At 48.1% G+C, this 15,614-nt stretch overlaps 1 protein-coding gene across 2 annotated transcripts in view; it reads left to right on the top strand.

Annotated features, from left to right (window-relative positions):
- Positions 1-11,703, top strand: part of Glipr2 (GLI pathogenesis related 2) — a 20,356-nt gene extending 8,653 nt beyond the window's left edge. The window contains exons 2-5 of one of the 2 annotated variants that reach the window (XM_008847722.3): positions 934-1,042; positions 1,368-1,471; positions 3,078-3,155; positions 10,282-11,703. In XM_008847722.3, coding sequence (XP_008845944.1) covers positions 934-1,042; positions 1,368-1,471; positions 3,078-3,155; positions 10,282-10,442 — 452 coding nt within the window. In that variant the 3' untranslated portion in view covers positions 10,443-11,703. The remainder of the gene's footprint in view (positions 1-933; positions 1,043-1,367; positions 1,472-3,077; positions 3,156-10,281) is intronic. The other variant, XM_017801809.2, reaches the window with a different exon arrangement.
- Positions 11,704-15,614: the final 3,911 nt, after the last annotated feature.

Here is a 15,614-nt window from a genome sequence, read left to right as displayed (position 1 = left end):
TGGGTGGGTGCTGCTGCTCAACAACGATGAATTGCTAGATGGTGAGCGTTGCGTGGATGATGGAAATGTGGATGCTGGACAGGTGGGTGCTTGGGGAATGGTGACTGCATGGAGGGCTTGATGGATGATTTTGGACGCACATTGAATAGATGAAAGATGTTGGATGGATGGTGTTCTGTTTCAGGTCTAAATCAGTATGGTTTCTGTCCACTCTTGGCCTTCCTGCCCTCCACCCACTATTTCTCTAACCCTAGGCCCCTGGACCTTGTCTTTTCTGAATTCATAATTGAGCAAGGCACAGGCTTCACCTCTTCCCCCAGCACAGCCAACCCACCGCTTCCCTTTCTCCACTCTCCCCTTACTCCATTCCCCTAACTGCCTTTTCATCTTCTTTTCTTTACCTGCCTCTCTGTCACATTTTCACCTGCCCCATATGGGCACTGTCTACCCCAGCTAGGCTGCTTCTCCCTTGGCTCCAACTCCAGGCCTTCTCAAGACTCCATTGGTCCACCCTGAGGTATCCAGTCTCCTTCAGACATATTCTTTCAGAAGTGTTATTCCCCATGCCCAGCCCCAGCATCTTCTCTGTACTTCCCTCTACCTCCACTTAGCAACCGGCACCATCTTTCAGAATCACAGGTCAAATCAGCTCATCCTGCTGCTCCCATTTCAGAAGTTCCTCATTGCCTCAGAAAAAGACTCAGATCCCCAACATGGCCTAAAAAGTCCTGCATAATCCATGGAGCTCTGATCTGCAGAGGCATGGTGGGTAATGGCAGGGATGGAGGCAGAATGCACAGTGCTGCGGAACAGAGCCATTTGACCAGGGTGTCGGGTGCAGGAATGGGGCAGCAATCTCTGTGTGGCCAGAAGTATGCCTTTGGTGAGTCTTCTCTCTGCCCTGAGCCATTCTCCATCTTCCCATCATTGCAGCTTCCAAGCAGTTTAATAATGAGGTCCTGAAGGCCCACAACGAGTACCGGGCACAGCACGGTGTGCCTCCATTGAAGCTCTGCAAGAAACTCAACCAAGAAGCTCAGCAGTGAGTTCCCCAGCACCCAGTGGGCTCCAACCCTGCACGGGGGTGCTTCTACAGTCATGGAGGGGCCCTGGGTGGTTGAAGGGATGTGAGTCTAGGGTTCAGATATAGAGGGGATTGAAATACCACTCTGCTGCTGGTCTGGGCAGATTCCTTTGCTCCTCTGAGCCTCTGCATGCTCTTCTGGAAATGGGGCTGTTGGGAGGCTCTGAGGCTATACAGAATGATGCTTCATGTCTCTCCAGTGAGCCTGGGCAGGGAAGGAGGTTCAGACATTAGAGGGACCCTAATGTGGTTGGACCCCCCTATAAGGAGATATATTATACAGGTATTCTGAGGCCTTGGCCAGCACAAGGATCCTCAAGCACAGTCCAGAGTCCAGTCGTGGCCAGTGTGGAGAGAACCTGGCGTGGGCTTCCTATGATCAGACAGGTAGGTCACCTTCTCAGCTCCCTTCTGCTCTGCTGAGCTGGACATAGGACAGGGCCTCTGCAGACCTCTCCTGACCTGTGCCCTTGTGGTTCAGTGGTGGTGTAGCCGCAGGATCAGAAGGTGAAAGGAAACCCCTGAGTTCCCTGCATCTGCTCCTGGGCTGACCTCAGTGGCCATCTCAGAGCCAAGCGTGTTCTGGGAGCTGGAAACAGAGATGAGTCAGACTGACCCGTCATGTTCCAGAAGCCCAAGATAGAGGAGTGGGCGTGGAGACCACAGCATCTGGCCAGTTTCATCCTGGCTCTGTGGGCAAGGGAGCATCCTCGCATTTTTCTAAATTACTCTTTACACTGCAGGTGTATTGTTTTTATAAGGGGCGGGGGATGAAAACTTTTTAAATAAGAAAGAAAGGAAAAGACATCCGTCCAGGGCCTGGAGTGGAATGACCCCACCACACTGAGCAAACACATTCATGAGCTGTCTGACTCCCACAGTCCTGAGGTGGCTTTTTAGGAATTGTGAGAGCTGTCATGTTCCTTGGAGCTTTCTCCAAACTTCAGCAGAGGAGGAGTCACTCTTTCCTGAGCCTCACATTCCCCAGAGCTCCCAAGGGAAGTCCCCAGGCTGCATGGTTTCCCCAGCACAGCTGAGCCAGGACCCCTCCCAAGTCAGAGGATGGGGGTGTGAGCTACATGCCTGCTCCCCAGGATGGGAAGGCATCTGCTGGACTGGGGCCTCTGAGCCTCTTCCTCAGCCTGCAGGTTGTGTGGCCTTGCTGGCTGAGAGGAGGGTGCTGGATGTATGGGTCCTGAGAATGCTGTTCTGTCCTGGCCCCATGTTGGCTCCCTGGGCACCAACACCTGGGTCTCTCCTCCCAAGAAACCAATACAACTGATCTGAGGAAGGACCCAGGCCTCAGGCTTTCTTTAAATGGTCCCCAAGTATGGCTAATGTGTACTCCATGAACCAATAGCAACAACAGGGATCTTGGTAGAAATGCAGAATCCCAGGACTTACTGAAACCAGAATCTAAATTTTAACAAGGTCCCAAAGTGATTCATACTTGACACATCATATGTCGTGACCCTAGGGAAATGCTTCTTCATGTCATCACCACCAGTGGATGCTCAAGATGAGAATCCTTCTGCTGGCAGCAGAGACCCTTGGTCTATTGACCCAATTGCTTTTTTTCCTGTGCAGTTTTTAGGAAACAGACCTGATGAGGCCCAGCCTCCCAGAAGTTCAAACCATCACCAGAGGGCCCTTGGAATGCTCTGTGTTTGACTTTTTTGTTATAGAGGCCCCAAGAGGGAAAGGCCTTATCCAGAATGCTCTAGCGTATCAGTGGCCAGGCAGGGGACACCAATGCAGGCTACCTCATCTAGGGACCCTTGACCCAAGGCCAGTGCTCTTCTCAACCCAGTGAAAGCTCTGTCTTCACACTGAGTCCCCGGGAGTCTGCAGGGAGCAGCCCAGATGTTTTATCTCATCAGTGCTTTAGACATCCAGTTGTGGGTTGGGTGGTTTGGGGCTTGGAGAAAAGATGGAAGGAGTAGCAGTGGGTGGACTTTGTTGCTGAGTTGAAAGCAATGTCTTTTATGTACAGGAAAGGAGGTGGCTGATAGGTGGTATAGTGAGATCAAGAACTACAACTTCCAGCAGCCTGGCTTCACCTCAGGAACTGGTAAGTGGCAGGGACCACTAGTGGTCTGGGCAGGTTTCAGGTTGAATGTCTGCCTATGAGAGGAAATAATCTTCAGGAAGTTAATTATTTCCTTCTTGCATTGGTTCAGTCATATTTCTCTGGTTTAATCTTGCCCAGAGAACAAAGCTCTCCTTTCCCCAACACCTGCCCACCCTTTCCCACCACCACCATGTATCCCATACCTGTTCCCTTCCATCTGAGGACACCCAGGCTGCTGATCATGTCGCCCAACTCAAAGCTCTGCGTATTACTGCAGTGTGTCCTAAGGAGCCTGGGTTTTAACTGAGTGCTTCGTTCTTGAACTACTGTCGAAGCACTTCTGACTGGTCATCCTGCCTCTGGTGTTGCTTCCTGCAATCCATCCAGCTCTCCAGCAGCCAGCCTTCTACATGCCTCTCTGCCTCAGTGCTCTCCAGGTTAGCCTGCTGTGGCTCCCTAGGGCAATCAAGAAGAGAAACAAGCTAGTTTTAACCTCCCCATCCCTCACACACCCTCCTTCCTGCTCACTCTCCACACCTCACAGCCACAGGCATTTCCCTTAATCTTGCACTCTAGGCTGTGGTTCAGGTGAGTCTGAGATGTTAAAAAACTCAGTCTCATCTTAGCTCTTGGGTCAATTCTTTTTCTGCCCTGTCCAAGGCAGAACACAGTGGTGGCCTCTAAGACACCTTCTGAAAGTTAGTGATTCAGGTGCAAGGAGGACTGTCCTTCTAATAGGCCTTCTGTAGTCTAGGTGAGCAGTAAGTGTGTGTGTTTCATGTATGCATGCAGGTGCACATCTAATCTCGCACATCTAATCTCGTGTACGGTCAGAGCTCAATGTTTAGTATTTCCCTCAGCTGCTTTCTGCCTCATTTTTGAGATAGGGCCTCTCACTGAATCTGGAGTTTCTCAATTTATCTAGAACAGATGGCCAGTGAACTCCACAAGCCCCACTCCCACCCACCCCAGCACTCTGATTCAAACATGTGCCACCATGCTGACTTTTTATTTTTATTTACTTAATTTTTTTTTTCAATTTGAGTTTTGTTTGTTTGCTTGTTTGTTTTTGAGACAGGGTCTCCCTATAGACTTAGCTTAGTTTGGAACTTGCCATGTAGACCAGGGTGGCCTTAATCTCACAGAGATCCGCCTGCCTCTGCCTCCCAGTGCTGGGATTAAAGGCTGCCAGCTTTATATTCGGATCCTAGGAATGCAAACTCAGGTCCTCATGCCTCCACAGCAAGCACTTTACTGACCCTTCCCAGCCCGGAGCAGCGAACATTTAGCTTATTAAAAGCCGGTACAGCTTTTCCGAGCTCTAGAGTTCCTCTGTCCCATTCGCTGGCTTCACGCCCCCTCCTCATCTTTCCTCTGACTGACTCCAACTCTTCCGGAGCCCAGAGCAGGAAGGGGTGTGAATGTATCTGGTCAGAGGCACCAGAGAAACTGAAAAGGGGGTTCTCTTTCTTCCCCTCACCCTCCTGTTCCACTCACAGCTAGAGCCACTTGCCCCCGCCCCTCGTCTTCTGGAGAGTTTCTTCAGAAGCAGGAAGTGACACATTCTCAGAACCAGTCAGTGTTTCCTGTGGCTTACTGCTCACCCTGTCGGGTAGGGGCTCTTGCAACCCTGTGGCAGAACTGGGGTATTTCTTGTCCAGGCTGGACAAGTCACCAGGCTGGAGTAGAAAGCAGCTGCGGGAGCCTCAGATGAGAATGGCCTTGCCGCTGAGTAAGGAGGAGGGAGCAACGACTGAAGATGTGTAGGCAAAGCCCCGCTGCCTTTTAATAAAGATAGTGTCCAGAGATGTTTTATTTCATAGTTTCTGCTATTGCTTTTCCCATGAGCAAGATTCTTGAGCAACCAGACATATGCTGGAGCAAGATTTTGGTGCTGTGTTCGCACCATCTGATGCTTGGGAAACGCCTCTACAGGCATAGCCATACCAGCCTTGGATGCCATTTGAAAGCAGAGCTTTATTCTGCTGGTTTTGCAAAGGAGGAAATGGAGCCTTGCAAAGAGAAACAAGACTTTCTTGTCTTCTGTTCTTGACCTGGTTCCTCTTCCATAGCCTCTACTCCAAAGGATGGCACCCTAGCCTTAGACAGGACTACGACTTTGTTTGGTATTGTTCTGGTTTGCTTCTCCATTGCTGTGACAAAATACTCTGACCAGTACCAACTTGGGGAGGAAAGGGTTTATTTGGCTGACATCTCCTGGGTCACAGTTCATCACTGAGGGAGCCCAAGGTAGGAACTCAGGGCAGGAACCTGGAGGCAGGAGCTGAAGCACAGGCCATGGAGGAACACTGCTTACTGGCTTGCTCCCTTGCCCTATGCTCAACCTGCTTTTTTATACAATACAGGACCACCTGCGGAGGGATGGTACCACCCACAGTGGGCTGGGCCCTCCCATCTCACTCAACAATCAAGAAGATGCCCCACAGACAAGGCCACGGGCCAGTCCATTGGAGGCAGTTCCTCAGTTGAGGCTCCCTCAACCCATGTGTCACGTTGACAGCTAAAGCGATCCAGCACAGGTATTAGAATAGAATTGGGGCTTCTGGGCCCTTGAAGATCCTCAGACCCATCATGCTGTCTCCCAAGACTCTTCAGTCACGAGCTTCTTGCTACATCGTTTTTCATGGGTTCCCTGAGTTCATATAGGTGAAAGGGTCTTTAAAATATCCCATATAATCTACTCCGACTGACAGACTTCCCCCAGCTAGCCTCTTGTGATGAAGGGCATTGGTCCATGCTATGTGCTGGGTGGAAAACAAAACAAAACAAAACATTCTTATAATTACCTTGATCTGTTCCATTTAAATGAATAGATTTGTTTAGTCTAAATGAGTACTAATCTTACAGGACATTTGAAAGCAATATGTTACTAGTTTCTCAAGTATTGTTCTAGACTTATTCTGAGCTTGTGTGTGTGTGTGTGTGTGTGTGTGTGTGTGTGTAGAAAGGGAGAGAGAGAGAGAGAGAGAGAAACGAGAGATCAGTCTTTCCCCTTTTACATTCTGGTGTCAGAACATGTGATCTGTTTGTCCTGTCAGAGATTGCTCCAAATCAGTACAAAAAGAATTTTCTCATACATTATTCCTTTGCAAAAATATACCGTTATTTATTCACTGTGGTTTCAGAGGCATATTCTGGAGAGGTTTGGTTCACAGCTGGAAAAAGGATATGATCCCTTGGCAGAGGCAGGGGGTGACAAAGAAGGAAAGAAAAAGGAACTGTTGTTGGTAGTTGGTGTTAGAAACAGTGTGTATCTGATGGTTGCTAAGGAAGTTGTGTCCTTTAATTCATCTCTAAGTACCCCTAAGTAATTACCTCTAGGTAAATAGAAATCTCCCCAGAGGAAGAGAGGTTGCTTGGTGTCTTGCTCAGAGTCAGCCCTTCAGGAGAAGCTGCTGTAGGCATTCATGCTGATGTGTACTTTCTGCGCAGTCAGTTGCTCGACAGCCAGAGGATAGATCGCTGTTTGTTCCCTCTCTGGGAAACAAAGACAGTCAATGGTCAATGCTTGTGACCGTAGAAAAAGGCTGTGTGAGAAAAGGCTTGAGTCCTGGCCAAAAGGCAGCCAGAGAAGCTGGACTGCCTGGCAAGGCTGCCTTAGCCCTGGAGCTGTGTTCAGAGGCAGAGCAACCAAGAGTGAACAGACAAGAATGTCTCTGGTCAGAGCAGAAAACCAGAGTTTATTGAGCAGAGGTACAGGTTTAGGGCTAAGTGGAGATGTGCGATTGTACTTAGAGGCCACTGTCTTTCATTCGTTTCTTTTTCTTGTTTTTTGTTTTTGTTTTGAGATATCTCCTTATGTAGCTGAAGGAAGCTTGAACTTGCTATGTAGACCAAGCTGGTCTAGAACTCATGATCCTAAGTGCTAGAATTTCAAGTGTGTTCGATTACACCCAGCTGGGCTTATTTTCATTTAATTCTAAAATTATGGACCAGAGAGATGATTCAAAGGGTAAAGGCATTTCCACCAAGCCTGATGACCCAAGTGGATCCCTGAATAGGAGAGAACTGAATCCTGTAAGTTGTCCCAAAAGAATGTATACACACACATACACACACACACACACATATGCATGCACACGCGTGCACATGAAAAATAAATAAGTGTAATTTTAAATTTAAAAAAAATTAAGAATAAACCAGGTGTGGTGGAACATGCCTGTAATCCCAGGACTTGGAAGGTTGAGGCAGGAGGATTGTCATGTATTCACAAGTTCAAGGCCAGCCAGGACTACAGACTAAAAGTAAAATTCAGGGATAGATATAGCTCAGCTACTAGAATGCTTGCCTAATGTACATGAGGCCCTGGATTCCGTTCCCAGTACCACATAAACTGGGCATGGTGGTGGGAGTACCAGACTAGCATGCCCTGGATTTGATCTTCAGTACTGCATAATTGTCAGGTGTGCTGGCACATTCCTGTAATGTGGGAGATGGAGGCAGGAGGATCAGAAGTTCAAGGTCATCCTTGGCTACAAATCGAGGCTAGCCTAGGATACATTAGACCCTGTCTCAAAAAAAAAAAAAGAGAAACTTGGGCAGTTGCTTGCAAATCTTCACTGCTGAGCCTGCCCACTTTTCTGAGTTTTAACTCAAAACCATAAGTGTAGCTTTTCTTTTCCCCTTTCTGTCTCTTCTCTTCTTTGAATACCAGACAAAATACAATGCACGCTCCCTTGAGGAGCCCATTCCCACATTAGGTGTGTCTTCCTTTCAGTGCTTTCTCGAGAAGCCCACACCATGCCCTCCAATTGTGTCTTGTTTTCTTCTAAGCACTCCTCTTTCTTTCTTAACCCTCATGCTTAGGCCAATATTGAAATATCTTTATTAAACTCCAACTGTTTCAGCCGGGTGTGGTAGCTCACGCCTTTAATCCCAGCATGTGGGAGGCAGAGGCCGATGGATCTCTGTGAGTTCGAGGCCAGCCTGGTCTACATAGTGAGTTCCAGGCTAGCTGGGACTACAGGGAGACCCTGTCTCAAAAAGACAAAAAAATAAAAAATATAAATATAAATAAATTCCAACTGTTTAAAAAAAAATTTTTTTTGGTCTTTTTGAAACAGGGTCTCCCTGTAGCCCCAGCTGGCCTGGAACTCACTATGTAGACCAGGTTGGCCTTGAACTCACAGAGATCCACCTGCCTCTGCCTCCTAAGTGCTGGGATTAAAGGCATGTGCCTCCATGCCCAGCTTCAAAAAAATTTTAAAGGAAACTTGTTCTCTGCCTATGTGGGGCTTACTAGTGAAGGAGCCAAGTCAGAATGTAGAAGGGAAAAATCAAGGGTGTGGTAAGGGTATCTCAAGAGGGGGATGTTTGGTAAATAAAAAGATGATTATGAAAGATTTGAACAAATGACATTTAGCCTGAGACCTAATGAACAAGAAACTGTTGGTCATCAGAAGAGTTTTCCAAAGGCTGGGAGTACAGTTCAGGGAGAGAGTGCTTGCTTATATGAACAGGACCTGGGTTCAGTTCTCAGTGCTGAAAAACAAAAAGCATTCCACACATGGGCCAATGTGTACAAGGGTGCCTTGATAGGAACTAACTCGCTGTACCCAAGAAGGCCACCAGGCCACAAGACTAACTTCTAATCTAGGTGCAGCTAGCAGTGAGTGAAAGAGTTTTACTTGAAGAAACTAAACAGACATGACTTAGGTCTCAGAATGATCACTCTAATTCAGTGACAAGTAAATTAAAGAGGGCCAAAGTTGGGGGCTGAAGAGATGGCTCAGCAGTTAAGAGCACTGACTGCTCTTGCAGAGGATCCGGGGTTCAATTCCCAACACCCACATGGTGGCTAACGACCATTCATAACTCCAGTCCTGGGGGAATCCAACACCTTCTTCTGATCTCCAAGGGCATTGCACGACACGGGTGCACTTACACACATGTAGACAATATACTCATATGCATAAACTAAAAAAATAATAAATAAAATAGTTTAAAAAAATAAAAAGAGGGCCAAAGTTGATGCCAAGGACATGTCAGGCAGCTGTTGCAGTGGTCTAAGAGATAAAGCTTGTGGGTGAGACCAAGGTTTTGGGAAGAAAATAGATTGAGATAGATTTTAGAGTTGAATTCTTGAGGAGCGATTGGTTTGTTGTTAGGGATATCAGGGAGATGGAGGAAAGCAGGCCCACATCTGGAGTGTGTTGCATGGAGGTGCTGGTGATGCAAATGGGAGGTCAGGAGGGGAGTAAGTCTGGGGTTGGGATAGATTACATTTGTGTAATCTGAAGTCTGGATAGATTGCATCTGTGAGTCATCCAAGTGGAAATATGCGGTCTGTGTGTCTGGAACTGGAGAAATACATCTGGGAAACAGGGAAAGATGAAATTGCCTGATGTGTAGAGTGTAGAAAGAAGATGTGGGCTGGAGAGATGACTCAGTGGTTAAGAGCACTGGCTATTCTTGTAGAAGAGCCGGGTTTGAATCCCAGCACCCACATGTCAGCTAACAATTCTCTGTCACTCTAGCTCTAGGGAATCTGATGCCCTCTTCTGTCCTCTGTAGGCATTGCACAACACAGGTACACTTACGCACAGGCAGGCAATACATGCATACACATAAAATAAAAAATAAATAGAATATTTAGAAAAGAAGAGAACCTCAGATTGAGGAAGAGGAAGCAGTGAGACCTAGAGCGAGATTACAGGAATGCTCAGACTGATACCATGGAACCCAAAGTGGGAGTGCGCTTCAAAAAGAAGGGAGGTTAGCTGCAGCAAATGTTTCTGAGGTGCCACATAAGACATAAAAAAGTGACCATTGGGTGATAAAACAGTTATCACCCGGTACTTAAAGAATGCGGGGGCACTGTGGGTGAGTGCCGGGTAAGCTGGCATCATAGTTTCTGGGGCCACTGGGCTGTGCTGGGATTGCTGGCAGATCATGATAAAGTATTGAGGTGACTGAAATCTGTGTGGCTGATTGACAAGGCCTGCTTTGCAGACCCGGCAGCCCAGTGTGCTTTCTCCTTGGTGACTGGCATCTACAAACATCAGACTCTGTGCCTGACAAGAGAGACCAGGAGTTCAAGAATTCCATCAGCATCCTTTCCAGTGATCTTCTGGCTCATCTTTTGCTCTCTCCCTGTTTCCCACAGGACACTTCACGGCCATGGTCTGGAAGAATACGAAGAAGATGGGGGTGGGAAAGGCATCTGCAAGTGATGGGTCCTCTTTCGTGGTGGCCAGATACTTCCCAGCAGGAAACGTTGTCAACCAGGGTTTCTTCGAAGAAAACGTCCTGCCTCCGAAGAAATAGCTTTTCACATGTGACGGGAAGGTGGAGACGTAAGAGTGTGTATATGAAATGCCTAGAACAACAAAAACCAGCTGTGTGTCAGCCACAACTGTGTGTAATCCTGTGCACACATGTGATTAGACAGCTGTACACCAACTCATTCTACAGGGTGAGCATCCTAAGCATTTATCCAGATGACTTAGACCACAATTCATTAGATTTGGGTGGGATCAAATCTTCAAATCTTTCCTGTTATTTTTTAAAGCAGACTTCTTCTGTACCTTTCTTATTCTAATATCCATTTTTGGACTTTGTATATTCTAAATATTTTGATGCTGAGATATGAAAGTGGTTTTATGTGGTCTTCCTGAATCATAATCTACTTTGGGTAGATAGCAAAGAATATTAAGCCTTCATTAATGTGACATAAAGCATCTTGCCTGGGAAACACGGGCCAGCCAGGGCTCCATTTCGCAGATCACTGAGATGTCTCAGTTGGAAGACATGAAGTCACCCAGCATCCTCCGGGATTCCCTAATAAAATTGCCAAAGAGTAAACGGAGGGAAAAGCTTTACTTTCTTACAGTTTTCAACCTCTAAAGAGCAAATACCACAACCGCCACCACCTCTTACCCCCTCACACGTATTTTTTTAAATTGCTTCCAAATTTTAGAGCTCACTTGCTATCCCTGGCTCTGGGGGTTGGGGGCCTAGGCCTGGAATGTACCCTTGCCCCTACTTGCAGCTAGATGGCCCTTCACACTGCCTGGGCTCTTGGCCAAAGCCCTGGACGATGAAGTCAGTGGTGGAGGGGTGAGGGTGAGCTCACTTCAGGGCCCTGGAAGAAGACCCGTAGCCTCTGTCCTTCCCCCACCCAGGCAGTGGCCACCCAGGCCTGTTCCTGGCAGCTGTGGCTGCAGCTGTGTGACTGCTCCCTCCTGGAATGTGTGACAAGCCCAAAAGCTCCAGGGAGGAGTCCCAAGCAGGGGGCTGAGAAACGTTCATCTGATTCTGTACCTTGCATCAAACTATACACAGTTCCTCCTGAATAACTGTTTAACCATGTCCACGTGGGAGAGACCAACCCGAATGCCCAGTTGAGTGCCCCTGAAACCATGGCATCTCCATCTCTCAAGATAGGGGCCCAGGGAAGCTGTTGTTGGCCTGAGGACAAGAGCCTTGGCGTATCTTTGTTGCACTGTGAATGGTCTCTCTCTGTGCCACTTAGTCATCCAGGGATATTGACTAATAAGACAATAAAATCTTTTCCTTTGTGTAATAAGTTCCTTCAATGTGATTCTTACTTTTTACTTGATGGCTAAGGTAATTCAGGACTCTGACTCCATCTTGAGCCAACTCACTTGCCCAGCCCCTCCCCTGGAGACTGTACTGCTTTTAAACAGTCGTGTTTTGAACCACGTGACCCACCAGCACACAGATGAGTGAACTAAAATAGATACCTGATCCAAGGGCAGACAGCCCCCAGGCTGGCCATGGACTAGGAGTCTGACCTAAGACATGTGGAGAGAATTTACTGAAAACATAAGGATGATGTAAGTTTGAAAGAGAACCCCAGCACCCCTAAGCTATCTGTAGCCAAGTTATGAATGAAAAAATGAGTGTGGCCTGGAGACAGAAGCCTAGAATCCTAGCTACTTGGAAAGCTAAGGCAAGAGAATTGGAAGTTCAAGGACTGCCTAGGCTGCAGAGGGGGTTCAGAGCCAGCCTAGGCAACTTTAAGACCCTGTCCCAGTAAGGCCAGGTAAAGCATGCATGAGGTTCATGGCCTACCACTGCAAAGACAGATACAAAAGGAGTGGCTACTGGGACGCTCTTCTCAGTGTTCTGTTTCTAATTCTGTATGTCTTTGAAAGGTGCTCCCATTCTCCTCAGGGAGTCACAACAAACTGATATCACAGATGCTCCCCAAAGATTAGAACATTAGGATCTCCTCCTAGAAAATCCCCATAAGTGGAAAATGCTGAGCTGGACAGGAAGCCAGGGGTGAGGGACATAGAGGGTGTGGCAGAGGTCTTTTTCTGGCCAAATGAGGCAAGTTGGAATGAACTTCCTGGTGGCTCCTAGAAACGCCAATACACACACATAGCCAGGTGGCAGATGCTGTCACATAGCCAATCTCTGTAGCTGGTGTCACCACAGTTGGTTGGGACTAAGGAATAGCTGCTTTCCAAGACTGAAGAAAAGCCAGACAAGAATGTGGCTGAGCAGATGGGTACTCCCACTTATTTTTTTTAGACAGTCTCACTGTGTAGCCCTGGCTGGCCTGGAGCTTGCTATGTAAACTAGGGTGGCCCCAAACTTGTGACAAGTCTCCTGCCTCAGCGTTCCTTTTTTTTTAAAAAAAAGTATGTGGGTATGATGTGTATGTTTGCATGTGCGGAGGTCAGAGGACAACTTTGTGGGGGTCAGCTCTCTTACTTGGGTTCCAGGATGGGCCTCATGTCATAAGGCTTACAGGGCAAGCACTTTACCCACTGAGCCATCTTGTTGGCCCACTTTTTTTTTTTGAGAGTGTCTCATGTAGCCCAGGCTGGCCTTGAACTCAAGGTTATGTAGCTGAGGATAACCTTCAATTCTCAATCCTGCTTCCATCTCCCAAGTGCTGGGATTATAGGCATGTATCACCAAGCCTAGTTTATGTAGTTCTGGGGATCAAACCAAGGGCTTTGTGCATGCTAGACAAGCACGGTACCATCTGAGCTACATCCCCAGATAGGTTTAATGAGATTCTTTTTAAATTTTTTTATTTACTATTTTATTTTATGTGTATGAGTGTACTGTCTGCTTATATGTAAGTGTACCTATGTCATGTAATACCTGTGGAGATCAGAAGAGGACATCGGAGCCTCTAGAACTGGAGTTATGGATGTTGTTAGCTGCCATGTGGGTACTGGGAATTGAACTCAGGTCCTCTACAAGAACAGCTAGTGCTCTTAGCCACTGAGCTATCTCTCCAGCCCTAGGCTTAATGAGATTCTTTTTCCTTATTTATTTTTTAATTTTTCATTTTACAGCAGGGTCTTACTACATTGTCCAGGCTGGCCTGAACTCATGAGCCTCCTTCCTCAGCCTCCTGAGTGAAATTACACACATATACCACTGCACCCCACTTTTGTTTTCTTTTGAGATAAGGGTCTATCTATATAGACTGACTTTAAACTCCTGAGCTCAAGGACCCTCCTGCCTTGGCTTGCTAAGTAGCATTCGGTACTTTAATGGGTTTCTTGAAGATGGCAAGCCTCACAATTAACAAGATCAGAGCACAAGTCAGATCGCCCACTGACCTTTGCAGTCAGAGCGGTAAGGAGGAAGGCGAACAGAGCCCTGAGTCCAAACCTGAGGCTGTGACCTGAGTTGAGCAAGTCTCCTCTATGGGCCTGAGTTTATCAGTGAGTCAAGTCAGTCAGATCCTTCCAGACATCCTTGACACCCAGCAGGCCCAGTTTCTGGCTTCGGGTATCCAGTGAGTGAGCGCCTTCCTGTCCTGGAGCTCTGGGACGCGCTGCCCGTCTTGCCTCTGATAGATGTCCCAGGGTCTGCCAAGCAAGATGCCACTGGGAGTCAGCAGTGTTTGCATCAGCACCATGCAGCCTCCTTCAGCCAAATGGCCACTGTTTCTCAAGTGATGGGAACTGGAGAAGCACCAGAGTGGAACTATTCTCTGAGAGAGGCAGGACAGTACAGAATTGAGCTGAGCCACACAGGGAGTCTCAGGAAGAGGTGAAAGTCATAAGCCTTCCTCCAAATGGGAGACCAAAGTTTTGAGCCTTCTTCAATATGCAGACACTACATCCAAAGAGACTATCTGTCCCTTCCAGGCATCAAGACGATCAAAGTCAGTAGTAAAGAGTGCGATTTTTAAAAATAAATTTCACAAGTCCCCAAATAAGGAAAAGGTTAGGTGTGGCATGCAGCACTAAGAGAGCCGAAGTCAGGGACTGGAGAGGTTTTGGAAGGGGCACTCAGGGCCACATGAAGGTCCGGGCCCAGAATGGAGATCAGGGTCTGTGCAAGGTCCTGTCCCCGTCCGGCCACTACAAGGGCCCAGATGGCAAGGTCCTTCTTGGGAGCGCCCCAAACGGCTCCTCTCTAGCGGCCATGTACCCCCGCTGGACTCAGTGTCCCCATCTGTAAGAGATGTGGGTCTGCCGGGCTGTGAGCCCCGGGTCCCGCGGTTTGCACCGAGGAGCGCGACAAAGCCAGGTAGGTGGAAAGGGGACGGGGCTGGAGAGGTGCGCAGCGCGGTGACCCTGCAGCCCCACCGTGCGGCCGCAGCAGGAACCGGCCGAGAGGATGCCCAGAGTCTCCCAGACAACCGCGGCGCCAGCGCCTGCCAACTACGGTTGTATTAAGAAACAGCAGCTGGCATTTATTGAACGTTTGCCTCAAACTAAGCGCCGTGCTCATCGCTGTCTAGTGTCTCATTTTCACTCTTTTTGAAGCAATCCCTAGTGCTATTCTCATCTCATAAGAGGAGCCTGAGGCCTGAGCAACTTGACAAGTCACCCTTGATGGAGACAGCAGACTTGGCACTGTCCCCATCATTTTACTAGAGGCTTGGAAATGTGGAGCAAACGTTTCCACTCCTTCCCGTGCTCCTGAGGCTGACTAGCTCTGCATCTCCAGTCCAGTGAGCAGCAACCACCTCTCCATTTTGAAGACTGCTGTCCTGGCTGCAAAGGCCTGAAACCAAAGGACTTTTCTTCTCAGATGCCCAGGAACTTTAGTGGAGAAAGAGACTGTGGGGCCTAAGAATCAGACCTTGGAAACTGAGTGTATTGGGCTTTCTGGAAGGGTGGAAGGAATACTGACCTACACACAGCTTGAGTTCCAGGCCTGCTCTGCTTCCAACTGCCTCTATGACCTTAGGCAAGTCCTTTCTCTCATCAGGACTTCAGCTTCCCCCTGGGAAATGCAGTCTCCTAGATAATATGCAGCCCAGACTCCTTCCCTTCCAGAATCCCTATTATACACCTGTCCCTACTGCCCCACCCAAACCAACTCTGACATTCCAGGCAAGCCTTGAACTGAGGTTTGAAAGTCCCAGATGAACACTGAGATCCATCCCTGAGTTTCTTCTGGAATTCTGGCCTAAACTATGTCTTGATGAAGTGGGCAGCTCAGCACCATCAGAGGAGAGAAAGGCTCCTTGTCTCTGACAAAGGCCTGCAT

This window comes from Nannospalax galili, unplaced genomic scaffold (assembly GCF_000622305.1).
Source record: "Nannospalax galili isolate Female #2095 unplaced genomic scaffold, S.galili_v1.0 scaffold263, whole genome shotgun sequence".
Taxonomy (NCBI): Eukaryota; Metazoa; Chordata; class Mammalia; order Rodentia; family Spalacidae; genus Nannospalax; species Nannospalax galili.
Note: the sequence above shows the minus strand (reverse complement) of the source record. Positions and strands in the feature narration are given on the sequence as shown.